The 17,023-nt window shown below is 39.5% G+C and overlaps 1 protein-coding gene across 2 annotated transcripts; it reads right to left on the bottom strand.

Moving 5' to 3' along the window:
* Positions 1 to 3,933: 3,933 nt before the first annotated feature.
* Positions 3,934 to 15,967, bottom strand: rbm26 (RNA binding motif protein 26). 2 transcript variants are annotated; one of them, XM_023264661.3, is made up of 22 exons: positions 15,495 to 15,967; positions 15,193 to 15,311; positions 14,964 to 15,082; positions 14,720 to 14,811; positions 14,348 to 14,631; positions 13,583 to 13,855; positions 13,240 to 13,485; positions 11,884 to 12,024; positions 11,644 to 11,778; positions 11,323 to 11,431; positions 11,056 to 11,212; positions 10,655 to 10,840; positions 9,003 to 9,104; positions 8,847 to 8,915; positions 8,667 to 8,765; positions 8,494 to 8,568; positions 7,960 to 8,127; positions 7,642 to 7,746; positions 7,251 to 7,454; positions 5,431 to 5,517; positions 5,167 to 5,280; positions 3,934 to 4,688 (listed from the first exon to the last, which is right to left on the bottom strand). In XM_023264661.3, exons 1-22 carry the CDS (start codon positions 15,551 to 15,553, stop codon positions 4,599 to 4,601), a joined length of 3,033 nt encoding a protein of 1,010 aa, XP_023120429.1. In that variant the 5' UTR covers positions 15,554 to 15,967; the 3' UTR covers positions 3,934 to 4,598. The 2 variants fall into 2 exon arrangements, with proteins under 2 accessions (XP_023120429.1, XP_023120430.1); XM_023264662.3 differs by having other exon boundaries at positions 9,003 to 9,101.
* Positions 15,968 to 17,023: the final 1,056 nt, after the last annotated feature.

Raw genomic sequence — 17,023 nt, 5'->3', positions numbered from 1 at the left:
TTGGGATGCTCTTAACACAAAAATTGTGTTTTTTCATTTTCATGTGGACAGAGAAGGAGACAAATCCCTGTTTTAAAGAATATACCTGTGTACAAATGTACGAGGCCAAGATACTTTTACAGTACTTAGAAACCATACGTTCCTCAGTAGGAATTTGATGCACTTGTATTGTAACTGAGTACTGTCATTAAACAATTTTTACAATAATTTGAACAAGTGTGGCTAGTAAAGAGATTTCAGGAAAAAAAATCAGTTTAGAAAATACAATGCTTTGTTAGAGATTAAATCAATATATTTAAAATTCATTCCACCTTGACTCAAATGTTGCTTACATATTATTGTCAGTAGCAATAATCCAGTATTCTTTTCTAATCAGTTGTTTAATTAACAGTAAGAATATAGAGAAATACAATGACTGAAGACATCCAGATAGGTAATGCACACAAGAAACAAAAGCGAACCAAAAGCAACAATCCATATGAAAGATAAGAAATAATGATGCAAACAACATAATGAGCCGCAAACAGCATAACTACCAAAGAGGCCAACACTCAGGTGGCTGTATTTCCTGGTCCAAATCATTGAGTGAGGGCAACATAAAAGTAAGCTAAATTATAGTAATTATTTGTAATGTGTATGCTTAAAAATAATAATACAGGTTAAAGAAAAATGTTATTTTAAATGGAGGGTTTGGGGATCAGTAAAATAAAGTATTTTTCAATTTTCTGGAGGCCTGCCTGTGCAAGTATACTGAGAATATCCACCCTAAAAAACAGAGGAGCAGATTCAGAAAGCTGCAGAGAGTGAGACCAAAAAGTCAAAATTCAGTTTGCATTTGCTCCAAGCATTGTCATGTTTTCACTTGTAAACAGATTAGCTGCAGCTCTCAATGACTGAAGGAGATTTATTGGGATCTGCAGGTTCAGGGCAGCCATGTCTTGATTAATCAATGCCGTTTCCCTACAAACAGAGTCACCTGTAACCTGTGGTCATCAGGCAAGGTTAAAGGGCTTCCTTAGGTCTGGCACAGCAGCATTTAGTACCAAACTGAGAACGGTGGAGAGGGATTTTTTTTTTTTTTGAAGAGTGCTCTGTCTCACAGCTGAGTAATAACAAAGATTTCTTTCATGTAATACTAAATTTTATTAGTAACGCTTTACAACCGTGGCTGTCATCTTGCATGTGCACTGATTCCACAATAAAACTGCAGATGGTGGTGTGTGTGTGTGTGTGTGTGTGTGTGTGTGTGTTGGGGGGGGGGGGGGGGGGGGGGGTGTTCTGTCCCCAAACTCAAATAATCCTGAATGACTACGCTGATTATGATTTAGAGGCTGCTAGTTTTGTTTCAAACTGTGCCTTGCTTTGTGGCCAGGGGCCCTGCGTTGTTTAAAGGGTTGTCGGGGTATAAATACTAAATTAATCATGCTTTGGCTCAACTTGCTAGGGACTGAAATTTGCTTATGGAGGCCCATGATCACATAAAATATTAATGGCTTTGCAGAGAACTGGCATTGTAGCGATGGGGGCAAGGCGGGTGGAAGCGCAGAGCAGCGTGTTGGGAGGGGTCACCGCTGGTTTCGAGGTCAGAAACACCTCCATCATATCTTCACTTTAAATCAATGTACAGTAAGTGACCAAAATGTGCACATTGTCAGTCCATTAGGATGAATTTTGTACGTCTACATAATTGGTTAAAGTGATATTAATTGGCACCCACCACTGTTTTTGTGTTGTGTGAAAATGCAGAGCTAATATTCAAATGAATCTGAATACATTACATGTGTTTGCATTTTCCAAGTTGTTGCAGATCTATATGACCGACTTCTTGAGGCCCTGGAGGCTTCAGAAACAGATTTCCACTGACAGACAAGCAAACAAAAGTGAGGCTTTGAAGAAACACATGCCTTTCTTTCTCAGTTTTCATCTGCTATGTCTACACACAAAAGAGAGGAAAGGAATCAACACTATGGCAGCCCATTCCAAAAGTTAATGCCATTTGTCTCCTTGACACAAATCAGAAAGTAAAGATTGAGATAATGGATGACATGCAGGCTGTAACCTTGTTATCCCATATTTTCTGAGCTCACACGGAGCACCAGAGCATCCTCGGCCCACTGAGTCACAGGGATGCAGAGCTCTGACATCCCTGCATGCTGTTCACATCTCCAGAAGACGACACACAATCCGAAACTTTCATTCATTTGTGCAGCTGTTCCAAAAACTGCATAACATTAAATGTGTCAATCAAACCAATAACAACAAATCAAAGCTGCTGAGGTTTTGCCACACCAGCATGTAGGTAAAACTGCAGCTGCTTGTTTGATCAAAAAAAAAAAAAATTACGCTTGTGTGAGTTTGGTGGCACCACAGTAGGCAAATGAGACAGCAGGAGGGGGCATTTAACTCTCCCATACTGAGAGATGGAGGGATGAGGGGAGGTATTTTTGGTGGTGGCGCAGGGGGAAAGGGTTTGCATGATTCTTCACAATTATCTCCGCGAGCCTGACAGGCACCAGGGGTGGCCGAGGAACAATGAACTAGTGGACACTGATTGGGTTATTTGTTCCGTCTTATTCGAGGCTGAAGGATTGCGGCGTCTCTCGCTGCAGGTGTAACCCCTCACAGAAGGCAAAAATCCCCTATAGCCAAACACCACGACTCACATTCACTGACGGTCTAAAGAAAGCAAAAGGGGGACCAGTTGTAAAGATCTAACCAGTGTTAGGTGGGCAGACAATTCCAAGCTAAGGTCTGGTGAACCGAAGACATTTTGACAGAGCATACCAGCAAAAATACAGGAGCAACAATGAATTACAGATGCATGCTTCAGTTTCAGGTTCCTGGTGTTGTAAATAATGGCTCACTGTTATACTACTATAATACTATTATTGGGACATTTAAACTCAACATAGCTGTGCTTTTTTCAACTTCAACAAATGTCAAAAAGGCCACATGGAGAGAAAACTGTTGTAAAAGTAGCTTTATGTTACAAGAACTATACAATAAAAGTGACAAGACCCTGAAATAACCAGCAAAATTAGAAGAAAAAAGTTATGTCCTCACCAAAAATCAGTATTTTCACAAATTTGTTCATGACTGAAAAATTTGTTTTGTTGTATTTAAATGGACTAAAAATATAATTTTATATTAGCTATTATTTTCTCGTTTAAAAGTTTATTAGCTACCATTGCTGCTCTTTTTGTGAGATTTCGTTTTGCAACAGCTTGGTTGTGTTGGTCTTCACAATATATAGGAGGAAAAGTTTACTATGACTTGCAAACAGTCGTGCAGTTAGGATGGTAAAACCTAAAAACATCCCTGCCTCTCGTTCCACTCACTGCATCTAGAGCACACCAGCTCACCTACGACGCTGTAAAATAACTCCGTAACACACTGGCAAGTTGTAATATTGTAGTAATTCAGCCAGAGACTTTTCACCTGTGTCCATGAGCTGAAACTGTTTCAAGAACAAGTTTTTGTAGCGTTGGTTTTACCTGCAGATATAAGATGCCTCATCTTGTAACAAGCGATTATGACACACAATAAGCAAACTGAATCAACAAATCTGTTTTTAAAAAACAGGTTTGTATTGAATAAAAGCAGAACTTGAGTTTGACAGCTAGTCAACAATAAATACAAGATTACAATGGAAAATAATGAAGCTACTTACAAAATGAACCGCTGCAGCTGGAGGTTGCCGACAGCTCCTGCAACAAAAGAGAACAAATGATTTTTAATATTATTATTTACATCAAACATATTTTAGTCAACAAATGCAACAATTTAAATTTGCAGTTATACATGTCATGTTCTTACCTTAGTTTTGAAAATAGTGCCATATTTGTTACCTTACCAATCCAGTTTAAAAGAAAAAAATGAAATAGTTGTTGATAGGATTATTTTTCAGGATATTTGCTCTTCTAGGTGAAGGGGAAGGTTTTTTTTGTTTTTTAAAATGGTCTTTTAACTCTTTTTGGGAGTTTTCTTTTTTTCACTGCCACAATTGTATCATTTTTTTGTAATTTTTTTGGTCTTTTTTTTGGTTTGGCAGGATGTTTTGAGACCATTTCAATTCTTTATTTTTTTGTACAATTCAAAAGTAAAGCCAAAAACTCAGAAGCCAAGCTTTCATACAAATCACTTAAATCCAGACATAAAATATTTACACACAAGCATTTTAAACCAGTCAGTCTAATTCTATTCTGCAAAAAGCTAGGGTCTGTCATTCAGTTAAATTACAACACAGGTTCTTTTTGTAACCGAAAGTTCAACAAATGTGTCTTTCAGTGAACAGCTGTCACAAATCTAGACAAAGTATTCGCATTTTGTGAACCAGAAAAAAAAAAAAAAAGAGAGAAAACAAATCTATTTCTACATTAAGAGCATTAAAAAAATTCGACATTGTTGCATCTGGTATACACATTAAAATAATCAAACTCATACATGGTTCTTCTGCCAGTTACATATGTGTTAAGGGAAAAAAAAATCTAGCCAAAGTGAAATACGCCATGTCGGCTTATAAACAGGCATGTAAATGTTAGAAAGTTGCTGGATTGTTGCTTGTCCTTCACACCAGAGTAACTGGGGAAGAGCGAGCTTCATCTGCGCCACGGACGAGGTTCGTTGTCGTCTTCTTCCTCGTCGTCGTCCTGCAGCAACGCGTCGTCACTCAGCGACTCTTCTGGGTACTGATAAGGGGAACAAAAAACACTGAGATTACTACTGGTGATTAAAAAAGTGAACAAAAAGGCAATTTAAAGTGTAAAGACCTGTTATTGCACCATGTGCATAAAAGGTCTCCAGAGGGTCTAAATTCTCAACCTGAGAGTATCGTCCTACAGACAGACCAACTGCTTAATGAAAGTACAAGTGGCCGTGCTAAAGCCACAAGACGGTCTTTACTGTAATGTGTAATGGCTCCCTCTTGTGTTCCACAAATGCAACACAACAAGAAATAAGTATTTAATAAGCTCTACTGAGATAAATCTGAAAAGGATATCCTCACTAAAGTCGATATTTCCGAGTGGATTTTTATACCAGCAGGAAATGGGAGCGCTGAGAGAATGAGTCCAATCCTGTGTGAGCTCTCTTCTGAAGACCCTGACATACAATCAACAGTCCCCATCTGCTACTAAAGGTGCTTTAAAATGAGAAACCTCCACAAACCTCATCCTCCTCTGGTTCTGCCTCGTCAGCATCCGCAGCACTGAGGGCCGTGGCAGGCTTATGCCAGGCCAGGCGTAAAGTCTGGTTGTTGAATCTCGCTCCGTGCAGAGCTGCCTACAGGTGAACCAAACACAGGAGGTTGAAAACAGGTGTGTCAATAACAGGCTTATCCTCAGCTCTTTGGTTCTGTACGGTGCACAGAGTACAACATGTGGAAAATTCATTTCATGGTTTGAATGTCAGACAAATCAAGAAATCCATCACCTGTTCAGCCTCCGCTCTCGTCTTGTAAGTGATGACCACAGACAGGTTGCTCTCGTCCATCTGGCAATCTTCGATCTCTCCAAATTGCTTCAAAATTGCAAAAACAAAACATTTGGGTCACGCAACAAACTTAACGCATTCCTGTGAAACTACTGGAACAATATGTCACAGATTTCATGTATATAATGAACAGTTATAAACCTGAAGTGACATTTTTTGGTGGTACGGTGCTGTTTGTTTCCAACAAGCTGCTTCTAATATTACAGATGTATTATAGTTATACTCATTGTTTGGTTAAATTTGGAAATAGTCAATTAGGTAGACGTGTTGTAGCTGTTAAACTCAGCAGCAATGGCTGTGTTTATACCCAAACATATTCAGAATACTGGGCGAACTGACAAAGCCAGGCACATTAAACAAAAGCATGTCTACATTACCGCAACAATGAATTTATATTTTCAGTTTTAAACTGATGTCAGCTATTGTTTATTTTCCGATCATTGAGGACTAAATAATCTCATCCCAGATCGAAAGTAAGCTTATAATTTAGGTGAATTTTCATGTAACTAAGGCGTGCTAATGGCTATTACCAGATAAACAGAGTAAATGAGCCACATTAACACCATTTTATTTGTATTTATAGATTAGATTCTCGTGTTGCTGTGGTCAGTTGCAGTTTGCATTTGTGACCACCAGAGGTCACTGTAGACTCCTTTTGCTGCACAACAATTGCAACAGTGATCATAATGAAATCAATATGATTTAACTGTATTTGAAATAAGACGTGAGAGAAGCAGAATTTTTTTTTTAGTGTAGACATTGACTGCTGACAACCCTGGCATTGTATATCCACCCTCTGATCTTCCACCTACATCAGGGCTATTCAACTGAAACTCCACGAGGTTCAGTCACAGAAAACTATTAAAGCAAAGGTCCAGAACATCATAATGTCTAACTTGAATTAGGGATATATGTTGATGTAACCTAGTAGTTTTATTAGCCTGTGCATGTAATCAATAACTGACTGTCAAATCAAATAAATTCAGTACAGTTCAAAAACAGTTTGACATTTATTAATCAATAACTTTTGATATAACTGTACATCTTAAAATAACATGCAGAATTTGAAAAAATAATGACTGAACAACCTGAACCAACTCATATACATCTTTAACAAAACCTAAATCTTAAGAATTTTAAACAATTGAACATTTTTGCATTTTTTTCCTGTCTTATATCACTTCTCTTATATCCTGCTGCTTAATGGGAGAACTGAGCTGCAGTTTGCCCTCCCATATTCTGAATCGTGGTCTGAATGGTGTCAGGGCCATTCTCAAACACATTTGGAGCTCATTGGTGAGCCTGGAACCATATTGAGTTTTGATTATGTTCATAGCTGAGAAAGCTGCCTCACAGCTGTATGTTGAGCCAAACACGGTCAGCATGTGCAGGGCTGCTTTCCTCTCGGTGTCACTTTATATTTTTTGTCTGTCCTCTCAAATGTTTTCTGAACGCAGAGCTGCGATGTTTAGCGCCTGCAATGCAGAGACTTCATTGGCTGAGTAGCGTCACGTGGGATGGCTGAACTTAATTGGTCTGTATGTTTCCTGAGCTGATGAGCAATGCCATAAACACTGGAAAAACGGCGCTGGTATAGTAGAAGTGACCAATTTACTGACTACAGGTCCGGGTCCATATAAGACGGCATCTGGGTCCGGATCCAGGCCGCGGTCTGCCAGTTAGTGACTCCTGACCTACTGCTTCCTTCAAACCATCATATTGGTTCTCTAGTAGAGTAATGTAGTCTTAGATTGACTTACAGCAAAGTGTGGCAGCAAATCCACACGGTCTGTGTCAGCGAAACCGGAAATCTGCAGCGCTCGTGGTCGATGGTCCACGACTGCATGCAGCGGTACACCTCTTCCCCGACCTCTGGTTCCCCTTCCCCGGGCCCTGACAGCACCACGACCCCGAGCGAGTACGCCCCGGCCTCGTCCCGGCGACAGGAGCCCCCTTTTAGCTGCCTGAAAGAACAAAGACAGAACAAAGCATGTAATGTAATACACATAACTGCAGTGGAGAAGAGATTCCAAAACATCATTTGAAAAGAGAAAAGTAGGAGTGCCCTCAAGTGGCTGCTGTGCAAGCGGCATTTCTACCCTTGATTTCAAGCTTGTGAGACTGTTTTCTCTTTCAAGTTTAATTCAGTACCTCAATTTGCAGCTGGGTGTATTTGATCTTCAACAAAGCAGTGTCCTCTCCAGCCTGAGTCTTCTTATACAGGTCCAGCTCTGCATCCAGCAGCTCTTTCTGGGCCTGTGAGTAGGTGAAAGCTGGTTAAATACAACCCCAGAGCTTTCAACCAAAATGCTGGCAACCTATCAGTAATAAAAACTACAAAGGAAAACAAGGAAACAACCTGTTTTCAGTCAAAATCCAGTAGAAATCAAGATCAAAAGAACCGTAACCCATCAGGTTTTATGTGTAGAGTTTTGTATGGAGGAATCTGTGTTGCGTTGATGGCATTACCTGGGCTTTGCTTTTGGTTGTCCGTAGCTGGTTGCTGCTGCTTGAGATTCCCTTTATCTCGTCTTGAAGTTTGGTGATGCTCTTTGTCAACGTGCCTAAAGTTTCCATGATCTTGGCTTTATCCTCTGCCTTCATTGCTTTGTTCTTCTCAAGTTTGGATATCAGCAACTGCGGAGCAAGTAAAAACAACATAGAATCATATATTTAACTCTGCTTGCGTTGCTTCCAAACGTAAAACCTAAACAATAATAATTACAATAAAAAATACAACTGTGGTAAAAACAGGGATGTTCTCAGTTTAGAAGAATTCTGGTGGAAGAAAGACTTAATGTTCTCATGTTATAAGTGCAGAAACAATTTAACACTAAATCTACACAATCAAAAGATCAAAACAGAGTCGAATGGCTGATTTAGGGACATAAATGGTGAGACAGATCTCTTTTACAGCACACACTCAAGTTTGTATAAGGAGGCTGCAAAATCTTAAAGCAGAAAGGAAATAGGTACACTTCAATGTATTCAAAATCCTCTTACCTTCTGTGTCTCAATGTGCTTCTCCAAGATTTCCTGCTTCTTCTTCCTCACATCCTGCTGTAGTTTTAGGGCTTCCTGTGAAGGTTATTATGGGAAATGATTACATAGACAGATTTTGGAATTAGTTCTGAAACTTTCCACTCCAATCTTCCCATCATTCAACTATTTCTCACCTGTTTCTTCTTCAGGGCTTCCTCTGAGGTTCGCTGGGCTGCCTTCAGAGCAGCAGGATTGTACACAGTCTTTGTGAGGCCCATTGACGTTGAAAATACCTGAAAAGGTAGCATTTAGATAAGACGACGAGAGAAATTACAGAAAAAACTAATTACTCTAAACACAGAGCGGACACTTACTTTCTCAACAGGAGCTGCCGGTTTGGCAGAGAAACCTAAGCGGTCCTTCACTGACAGTTTAGAAGAATTCTGGTGGAAGAAAGACTTAATGTTTATACACGCCTTGTGCAGATTTTGACAAGTAAATGGAAAAAGCAAAGTCACCCGAACACGCACCTGTGAGGCTACATTGGAGTCCTGGGAGGGCTCAGAGTTTGCAGGGAGCATGGGTCCGAGGCGATCTTTGACAGACTGCTTCAGAGATGTGGCTAAAGGCTGCTGAAAGATAAAAAGGGGTACGAGTCACATTACGGTGGCTTTATGGAATGCATTTCAACAGACACTTGTTTAACCCTCTGAAACCCAAAGCTTACATGTGGGTTTGAAAGACAAGTTATTTTATTTTTTGTCTGTTTCATCAGTAAAATAACCAAATACAGGCTTTAATTGTGATGTTTCATGAAAATCACTTTATTCTACGTTTCTCTCATTTTAAAATGTACGTAAAATAAATTGCTTACACAAAGTAGATTTTGGAAAAAAATGTTAAAAATTCTGTGCACCTTGGTGCAACCAAAAAGCCCTGAATGACTCAGCTTTGACTTACAGTCATGTGGCAAGAATTCAAGGATGTTTGAGCTTAACTGCAGGTTGTGTTTACAGAGCAGAAAGTATAGATCAAATTAATATGTAAGTAAAATATCTCTAGCATGCAAGCCACTGTATTTTCCTGAGGCCAACTTCAACACGTTGATGTTGAATAGTCAAGAAAGTATGATTTATGGCATTTTAACTTTGTCTCAATGCACAACTGACAGGTTTTTTAAAAAATTATCTCTACTTATCACAAATAGGGAAAAGTGTGACTGGAACAAAAAATACTTCACAGGTTTTTGTTGTGATTAACTTTTAAGTGCAACTGTATCAGTGATCTTATTTGCTGATTTCCTGTGTTTCCTTTAATGACTCATAAGAACACTGAGTGAAACAAGTTCTCTGTACTCTAGGTGTAAGTGAAGGCAGTACTGGCATTAATGCAACCTTTTTTTATTCTAAGTGGCTAAATGAAAGCCAAGAGAAAACAATGGAATAGTGTGCCATAGCCAGTTTTTCACAAATTATCAGAAGCACCCTTGATTAGGTTGTTATATTTCACATAGCAACAGTTCAAGAACAAAGAAATCTGTGGATGTATTGAATTTTACACCGGTTTAATTTGATCATGGTCAAGGATCTGGCATCTGTGACACCTTGTAAACAGATTTATCTACTTGCTGTATGTTTCTAAACAGCAGTAAGCTTTTAAAAGGAGCAATATAAGATGCTATAATTGCATTCTCCACAGATTTAGATCAACCTTTACTGGTTATACAGATTGATACTATGATGTTATTGTCATTTGGCCAGTTGTCCACAATCACAGGCAAAATAAATACACAGCCTGGTAAAACCTTTTAGTCAAACACACTTGCTTAAACTAAATTCTACTTCTTCTTGTAACAAGTCTACAAAATTCAGAACATCAATAATCACAATGAATCAACTTGTTCACAAGTGCATCTTATCTAAAAAGGGAAAAAAAGAAAAGAAGAAAGGTGGTAGGTGTGAGTGTGACTGTTTGTCCTGTTTTAAGTTACTGTCATATTTTTAAGTTATTTTCTTGTTGTTTACTGTGAAGCCGTTTGGTCACCCTTTGGGCAGTTGTAAAGGGCTATACAAATAAACTTTGACTGATTGATTGAAGAAATACTACCAACATTTTTTTCTTGAGTAAAGACAAAACATTTCACAAAGGTAACATATTAGCAGTGACAGTGCAAAACTTTTACCATGGCTGGCTGAGGCTGCTGCTGTGTGTGAGACTGTCCCTGTCCATCACTCCCATCATCTCGAAACCAGTGTACCCTGATGAAACGGTTGTTGAGCACAGCCTCTGTGCTTTGCATAGCACGCTTGGCCTCGTCTGGAGAGGCAAACTGGATCAGGGCCCCTTCTGGGTCATTCTGGAAGGCCACCTGTAAAAAGATATTAAAAAAACAACAATGATTAAATTAAAATGCAAACTCCATGTGCCAAACTCTACACTACAGTTGTATAAGAACTTCAAAACCCTGTGACACCAGGTAAACACATATGTAATGTTGTATTGAACTGCATAACTGATTGTACTACAAAGCAACTATACATTTTACCATGAGACTTTTGTCTATAGCAGCACACAGGCACTGACCTGCAGGTTGACGATGGTGCCAAACTTGCTGAAATGTTCATTGAGTTTGCTAATGTTGTTGAGTTCAGGGGGAATTTGCCGAACAAGCAGCTTGGCGTTTGGAGAGAACTGAGCTCTTTTGTGGAAGCCCTGGTGGTTGGGTTTGTTAAAGTTGGGTCTGAGAAGAGATGAGAAATGATTAAACAATTTGATGAGGATAGTGTTAAAACATAAAGCTGACAAACGTATGAAATATGTTTTTGCATTTTTAAAAATAGGCTGTCTTACTTGTCAAACCAGGGTTTCTTGGGCAGCAGGCCTCCATCATGGCAGACACCAGGCCTCTTCCTGGATTCAGATTCCATGACGATTCTCATGTTGTTGTTAGGAATCTTTTCTGGTGTGGGAAAAACATGGACAGGTCAGTTCTGACACGACAGCACAGGTCTCCAGAGTAGATTACAATTCTTGGAGAAGGTCTAAACAGACAGCTAAAAAAACAAATACAGTCAACCACACAGACCCAGTTCTGGAGAATGCTAACGAACATAAAGTATGTACATGATTTAAGATAATCTATTCAGGTGGTTTATCTCATGTGAGCTATACCTCTATGTGGCTGGTCCATCTCCCCCATTGTAAGGCCAATCAGGTTGGGTCTCTGGGCATTGACTCGGTGTCGGTAGATTGGCCTGGAAGTGATGCTGGGAGCCTCGGGATTATACACATCTGACTCATAGTGGTCTGTTTTAAGAGAGAGCATAATTTAACTTGTAAAACAGTAAATCATGGTGCAGTAAGTGTGACATATAAAACAATGTGTTAATTTGGAAGACAAAGAGCTATTACCAGATGTGAAAAGCGGCGCCGAGGCCTGGGGGAGTGATGAGCGCATCCCAGAGGTGACGATGGTGGGAACAGAGCTGGTGATGGAGTTGGGAGGAGCGTCCATGCCTGCTGGTTGCAGTGGAGGAAGCGGAGGAGGGGGACCTGTGTCAGATACAGTAACAGTAAATACAAAATCTTGAAAAACAACAAGTTCAAGCCAAATACTAACACGTCAAACCAATTTTGTAAGTCTGACATGTACAGAACTGTTGAACAAACCAACTGTTCACCTGTTTTTGCTTTTGTTTTAAAGATACTTTAAGTTAACCTTTCAGTTTGTCGTTTGCTGTGTGGATAATTTCAGTTTCAAACATCTGCTTTCAACAGGATGCATGCTTGAATGCAAGCTGCTGATAAGCATTGCAATACTCTACAAATCTGACTAATTATTACACCCACTTTACGGTGCTTTTGGATTTAATGTCCTGAAGGCATAAACAGACTGACATTTGATGTAGAAAATGAAGCTATTTATTGGGCACTACACAGTGAAGCACTTGTCTAAAAGTCAGTGCCTGTTTGACTTCACTAACAACATTTGTGAACTGAGAAAATAAAAATAATAACCATTTTTTTGCAGCTCTATGTGCATTTTCTGTCTTTGCCTATAACTTTGAGAATAGTTTTCATGTTGGTTGTTACTATATTGTCAAATCTGGGGGAAAAAGTTTCAGAAAGATCAATATTACTTTTGTAGAAATTCTATTTAGTTACTCTTGGGTTTCTTATTATTCTGTGGGCTTGATATTTTGTGTTAAATGCTTTTAGTGTAAAAACTTTTCACTTATCTGAAAAAGTGCAAATACAGTATTTTAATCCTGAATAAAAAGCCTTTTCAGACATGCACTTCTTTCTAATAATATGTAGCCATCTAAAAACATCAGCTTCATGTATAAGTGAGCACCCTGGTCACTTCCCCGTTAAGGCTGAGACAGTTTTCTTACCAAGTCCCACCTAGTAAGATTTTGTATCACTGTCAGAACAAATCTCAAATGCATGCCTTCACAATAATGGATATGCAGAGTCGAATAACAGCATGATTTTAATAGTACTGATTAGCAGGTTACGTTCTACATATAGTTATGGAAATACACGTTAGAATTTTACCTATCATGACCTTGACCTTGATAAACTGACTATTAGTTTAGGTTTAGTCTTGTTTTTGATAGATTCTTAAACCTTGATGTACTGTTCAATCTCATATGGCATATGGTAAATGTAGTCCACATATCAGATTGATAAAGCGACAATCTTTCATATCTCGTGTCTGAAAAGAAACTTAAAGACAAAAAATACTTTCTACATCCGAATTCCTACCTGCAACTGGTGGAAGGCTGGGCGGGAGTGGACCTGGTGGGGGTACAGGTGGCCGAAGGTTCACAGGCGGGGGGTTCATGAGAGGCGGTGGCGGTGGGAGGCCTGGGGGCGGGGGCGGTGGTTCCACACCTGGGATTGGTGGAGGTTGGAATGGCAATATACTGGGCAAATTGACATCCTCCACTACAACTGGGTCACTTCCGTGATCGAAAGGACACATGTCCCCTCGCATGCAGAAGCCTTTTTCTGAAAAATACAACACAGAGAATATGAAACACAATGAAGTCATGGAACTGGCCAACCTCCTCCCCTAATGGAAAAAGGATTTATCAGCTTTCCTTACCATCGTAGTCACGGCACCGCTTCCTCTGAGGGGGTGGTCTGTTAAAGGGGACACGTTCCACAGGGTGCTCAGGGCGGAAGTCCGACCAGCTCTCAGTGGTGTTGTTGCTGTGATGATGAGTGGGGGCGATGACGGTGATGGTGCTGCTCAGTGTTGGCACGGGGAAGTGTGAAGTGGTTGCAGTGGAGACGAGGGCTGCTGGGGTGTAGCCGTCACCGCCCTCTGACCTGTCCACTCGGTCATGATCATACTTCAACTTTCCAGAATCCCGTTCTGTAAACAGACAAGCAAAGAACTCATTAGGGCATGTATAAAATAAAATAAATAAAATCTAAACCTGTTTACTTTTATAAATCTGAAATTCTGTTTTGAAGGTTTTGTCCTCGGCTGATCCATTCATCAATCCAAGTCTTCTTCTAGGCTACGTTGTCCATTTCTGATAAGCTGTCTGAGCTATTATTACCATTGATTCCGTTCCAAATGCTTAGTTCAATGCTGATTTCATTCTATACAGTAAAAGATTCATAACATTTTATTTAAGTAATGAATAAGAGGAGTATATTTCATATTGAAGAAAAAATACTACACAAATGCTTCTCTGAAATCTACAAGATATGGATTGTGGAAGCTTTGTGGTCAGATAAAGTTTGAATTTACATATTTCAAAAGATAAGCAGTGACCTGATGTGAACTTTGATTGCACCGTCACATTCAAAAAAAAAAAAAAGAGCAGTGTTTCAAAACGTGAGTTTATCAGATTCTCACCTCTACTCCTGCTTCTAGACCGAGTTCTGCTGAGGGACCGGCTCCTGCTGCGATCTCGATCCCTATCTCTGTCCCTGTCTCTATCTCTATCCCTGTCGCGCTCTCTGTCGCGGTCCCGGATGCGGTCTTTGCTCCAACTCCGGCTACGACTGCGGCTTCGACTGTAACTGCGGCTGCGACCTCTTCTGCGATTGTAGCGATCGCGGTACGAGTCCCTCCTGGGTGGGTTGCGGTCATAATCCCTCTTCCTGGAGCGATCGTCCCTCTTACGGTCATCTCCTCTTCTGAAAATGAAAAACAAAAGCATAGCAAATAGTAAGAAGAAGACAAAAGTTGACAGAGAAAGTGTTGGAAAAAGGGAAGTGCACACACCTGCTATCTCTACTGTACCGTGAGCTTGATTGTGGAGGGCTGTGATTCACTCGCCGAGAAAACTTCTTGTCTCGTTCTTCCTCCCGATTTGGCTGAAAAAAGAAGTGAGATCAAAAAGGTGTGTTTATCAAAGATGGCCACAACATGAGATGTCCCCCATATTGTTTGATGAAGGCTCATGTAATGCAATGGATTTGTGGTGCTTTTTAAATAGTTGTTATTCTTGACATGAAAAGAAGATAACCTCATCTTTCTTCTGCTCTTCTTTCTCAACCTTGATCAGAGAGGATGGCTGCTCTGGCTGTGGGAGGTAGCTTTTGTTGTCAATAGCTTCAAACAGCTTATCAACAAATTGCTGGGTCTCTGAAAGAAGGTAAAAGTGTAAATCAGACAATATGTTAATGCACTGAAACATAAAAATACACAGAATTTTAAATGAAATGGGGGCTGCAAAGTGAAATTTTCATAATTACCTTTCTGAAGAAATACATCCAACTGGTCTATACAAAGGGCTTTAAGTTCCTTTTCAGTTTTGTCCTTCTTCACCAAAGCAACAACATACTTGGCAAGGGCAGAAGGGTCTGCATCACAGCTGGAATTAAAAGAAACAATCCGTAAGACACAAAAACAAATACTTTACAGTTTGATCAAGTCATGACAGGTCTAAACTGGGTGTGTTGTGAGTTTGCACGAAACGACATTAACTTAAGTAACTCCAACTGAGCTAAACTGTAAGAGGAAGACAGCTGTGTGGCTCCAACCTAACTGTACTTACATGGGCTCGAGGGTTTCAGACAGCCATGTTTTCAAGGCATCGAGGTTTTCAATGATCATCTTAGATCCAGCCGTTCTTTCCCTCCACCACGGCCACAGTTAAAGCTAACTCGACTGATGATACTTATGTGTTTAAAAGGACAGCCGACATAAGCTGGTGAAACTAGCCACTTCGGAAGTCTTTGGCTAGGCTGTGATGCTAAAAGCGACGTTAGCCGAGCTGTCGCGTTAACGCTGGCTAGGCTAGCTGGGTTAGCATACGTCTTTCCAGGCCCCAAACGTGCTGCACGACTCCTCGACTCTTGTAAAATATATATTATCGCAATGCAAACGGAGCGGCTCTGTTGTCTCTTAAAGCTGAACCTACTAATTCAGAAGTTTGAAAGTGATTATAATTCGTTAAAATAAAGTAGCATCCACGTTTTACTTGCTACTTCGTTCCCTCTCAACAGTTACTAGTCCATGGCGACTATTTACTTCCGCTTGTGTTCTCGTTTGGGGGGAAAAAATCGCGAACAATCAAAATTTCGCGAGAGTTGGATTTGTTAGACCCATAGACTGTATAAAAGATTCCTTGTGCATAGTGCTTCATGTTAAGATGTGCCTAATGTTTAAATACGGTGGATCAGCTTTGGCAGGGAAATTTTGCTTTATTAGTTTATAAACAAAATACAGTTTATGTGCAGTTGTACAACACCCAGGACATATTTTAAATATTGTCTTGACATATAAAGTTCTATGTTTGAGTCAGGGGATGCATTTAAACTTAGAATATTCCATTTTTTTTTTTTTTTTTTAGCAGTTTTTGCTTTTCCTATTTGTGGACACATTTACAGTAAACTGATCAGTTGATGAGCAAAGTTTTTTGAGGATTTATCATAACATATCAGTTACAACAAACTACAGGGTGAGCCAAAAGTTTCCATACATAGGAAAATGTAAATGTATATTTTTTATGTTTCAAATGCGTTTGACACTATTTTTGGGGGCACTTGAAGACCATGGTGTATCAGGTGAAGATACAAGACATAAGCTTTCCAATTTCGTGATACACTGTATAATGACAATAAAGCATATTCTATTCTTCTAAATCATCTCAAGGAACATATCTCCAATGCCATTACAAGCATAACTTCAGCTGTGTTAATGCAAGTTCATCAACAGTGAAAAACGCATACTAATGTGTTTTTCGAAACAATGGTAATCGTATACAGCACATTATATAAAGAAAAACAGTTGTCCAACATAAAATGTTTATTTTTCCTATGAACAGAAACTTATGGCCCACCCCGTAATATAAATATGCTGTTAACTTTTTTGGAAACGTATTCTTATCAGGGATTTCAGACATAATGTCTTCTTATGGTCAAATGTATTTTGTTGAATTTTTCATGTAAGATCCATATAATTTCCTCAAATGTACATACTGAAATCTAATAAAGATTCTTTATTATACAGTCTATGGTTAGAGCACAATTTTCTTATCATTTCTGGGCATGAGAGAACAATTTTGAAATCAGAAATTTACTA

The sequence above is a fragment of the Amphiprion ocellaris genome, chromosome 1, assembly GCF_022539595.1.
Source record: "Amphiprion ocellaris isolate individual 3 ecotype Okinawa chromosome 1, ASM2253959v1, whole genome shotgun sequence".
Taxonomy (NCBI): Eukaryota; Metazoa; Chordata; class Actinopteri; family Pomacentridae; genus Amphiprion; species Amphiprion ocellaris.
The sequence above is the reverse complement of the archived record's forward strand: the minus strand, read 5'-3'. Positions and strand labels throughout refer to the sequence as shown.

What these genes read in the sequence shown, in the direction of transcription:
- rbm26 (XM_023264661.3), bottom strand. Translation starts at nt 15,553, where the DNA reads ATGATCATTGAAAACCTCGATGCCTTGAAAACATGGCTGTCTGAAACC. An exon ending in AAGAGCAGAAGAAAGATGAG is followed by an intron (nt 14,812 to 14,963) that starts GTTATCTTCTTT and finishes TTCTTTTTTCAG; the next exon opens with CCAAATCGGGAGGAAGAACG. An exon ending in CAGAACCAGAGGAGGATGAG is followed by an intron (nt 4,689 to 5,166) that starts GTTTGTGGAGGT and finishes TCCCCTTATCAG; the next exon opens with TACCCAGAAGAGTCGCTGAG.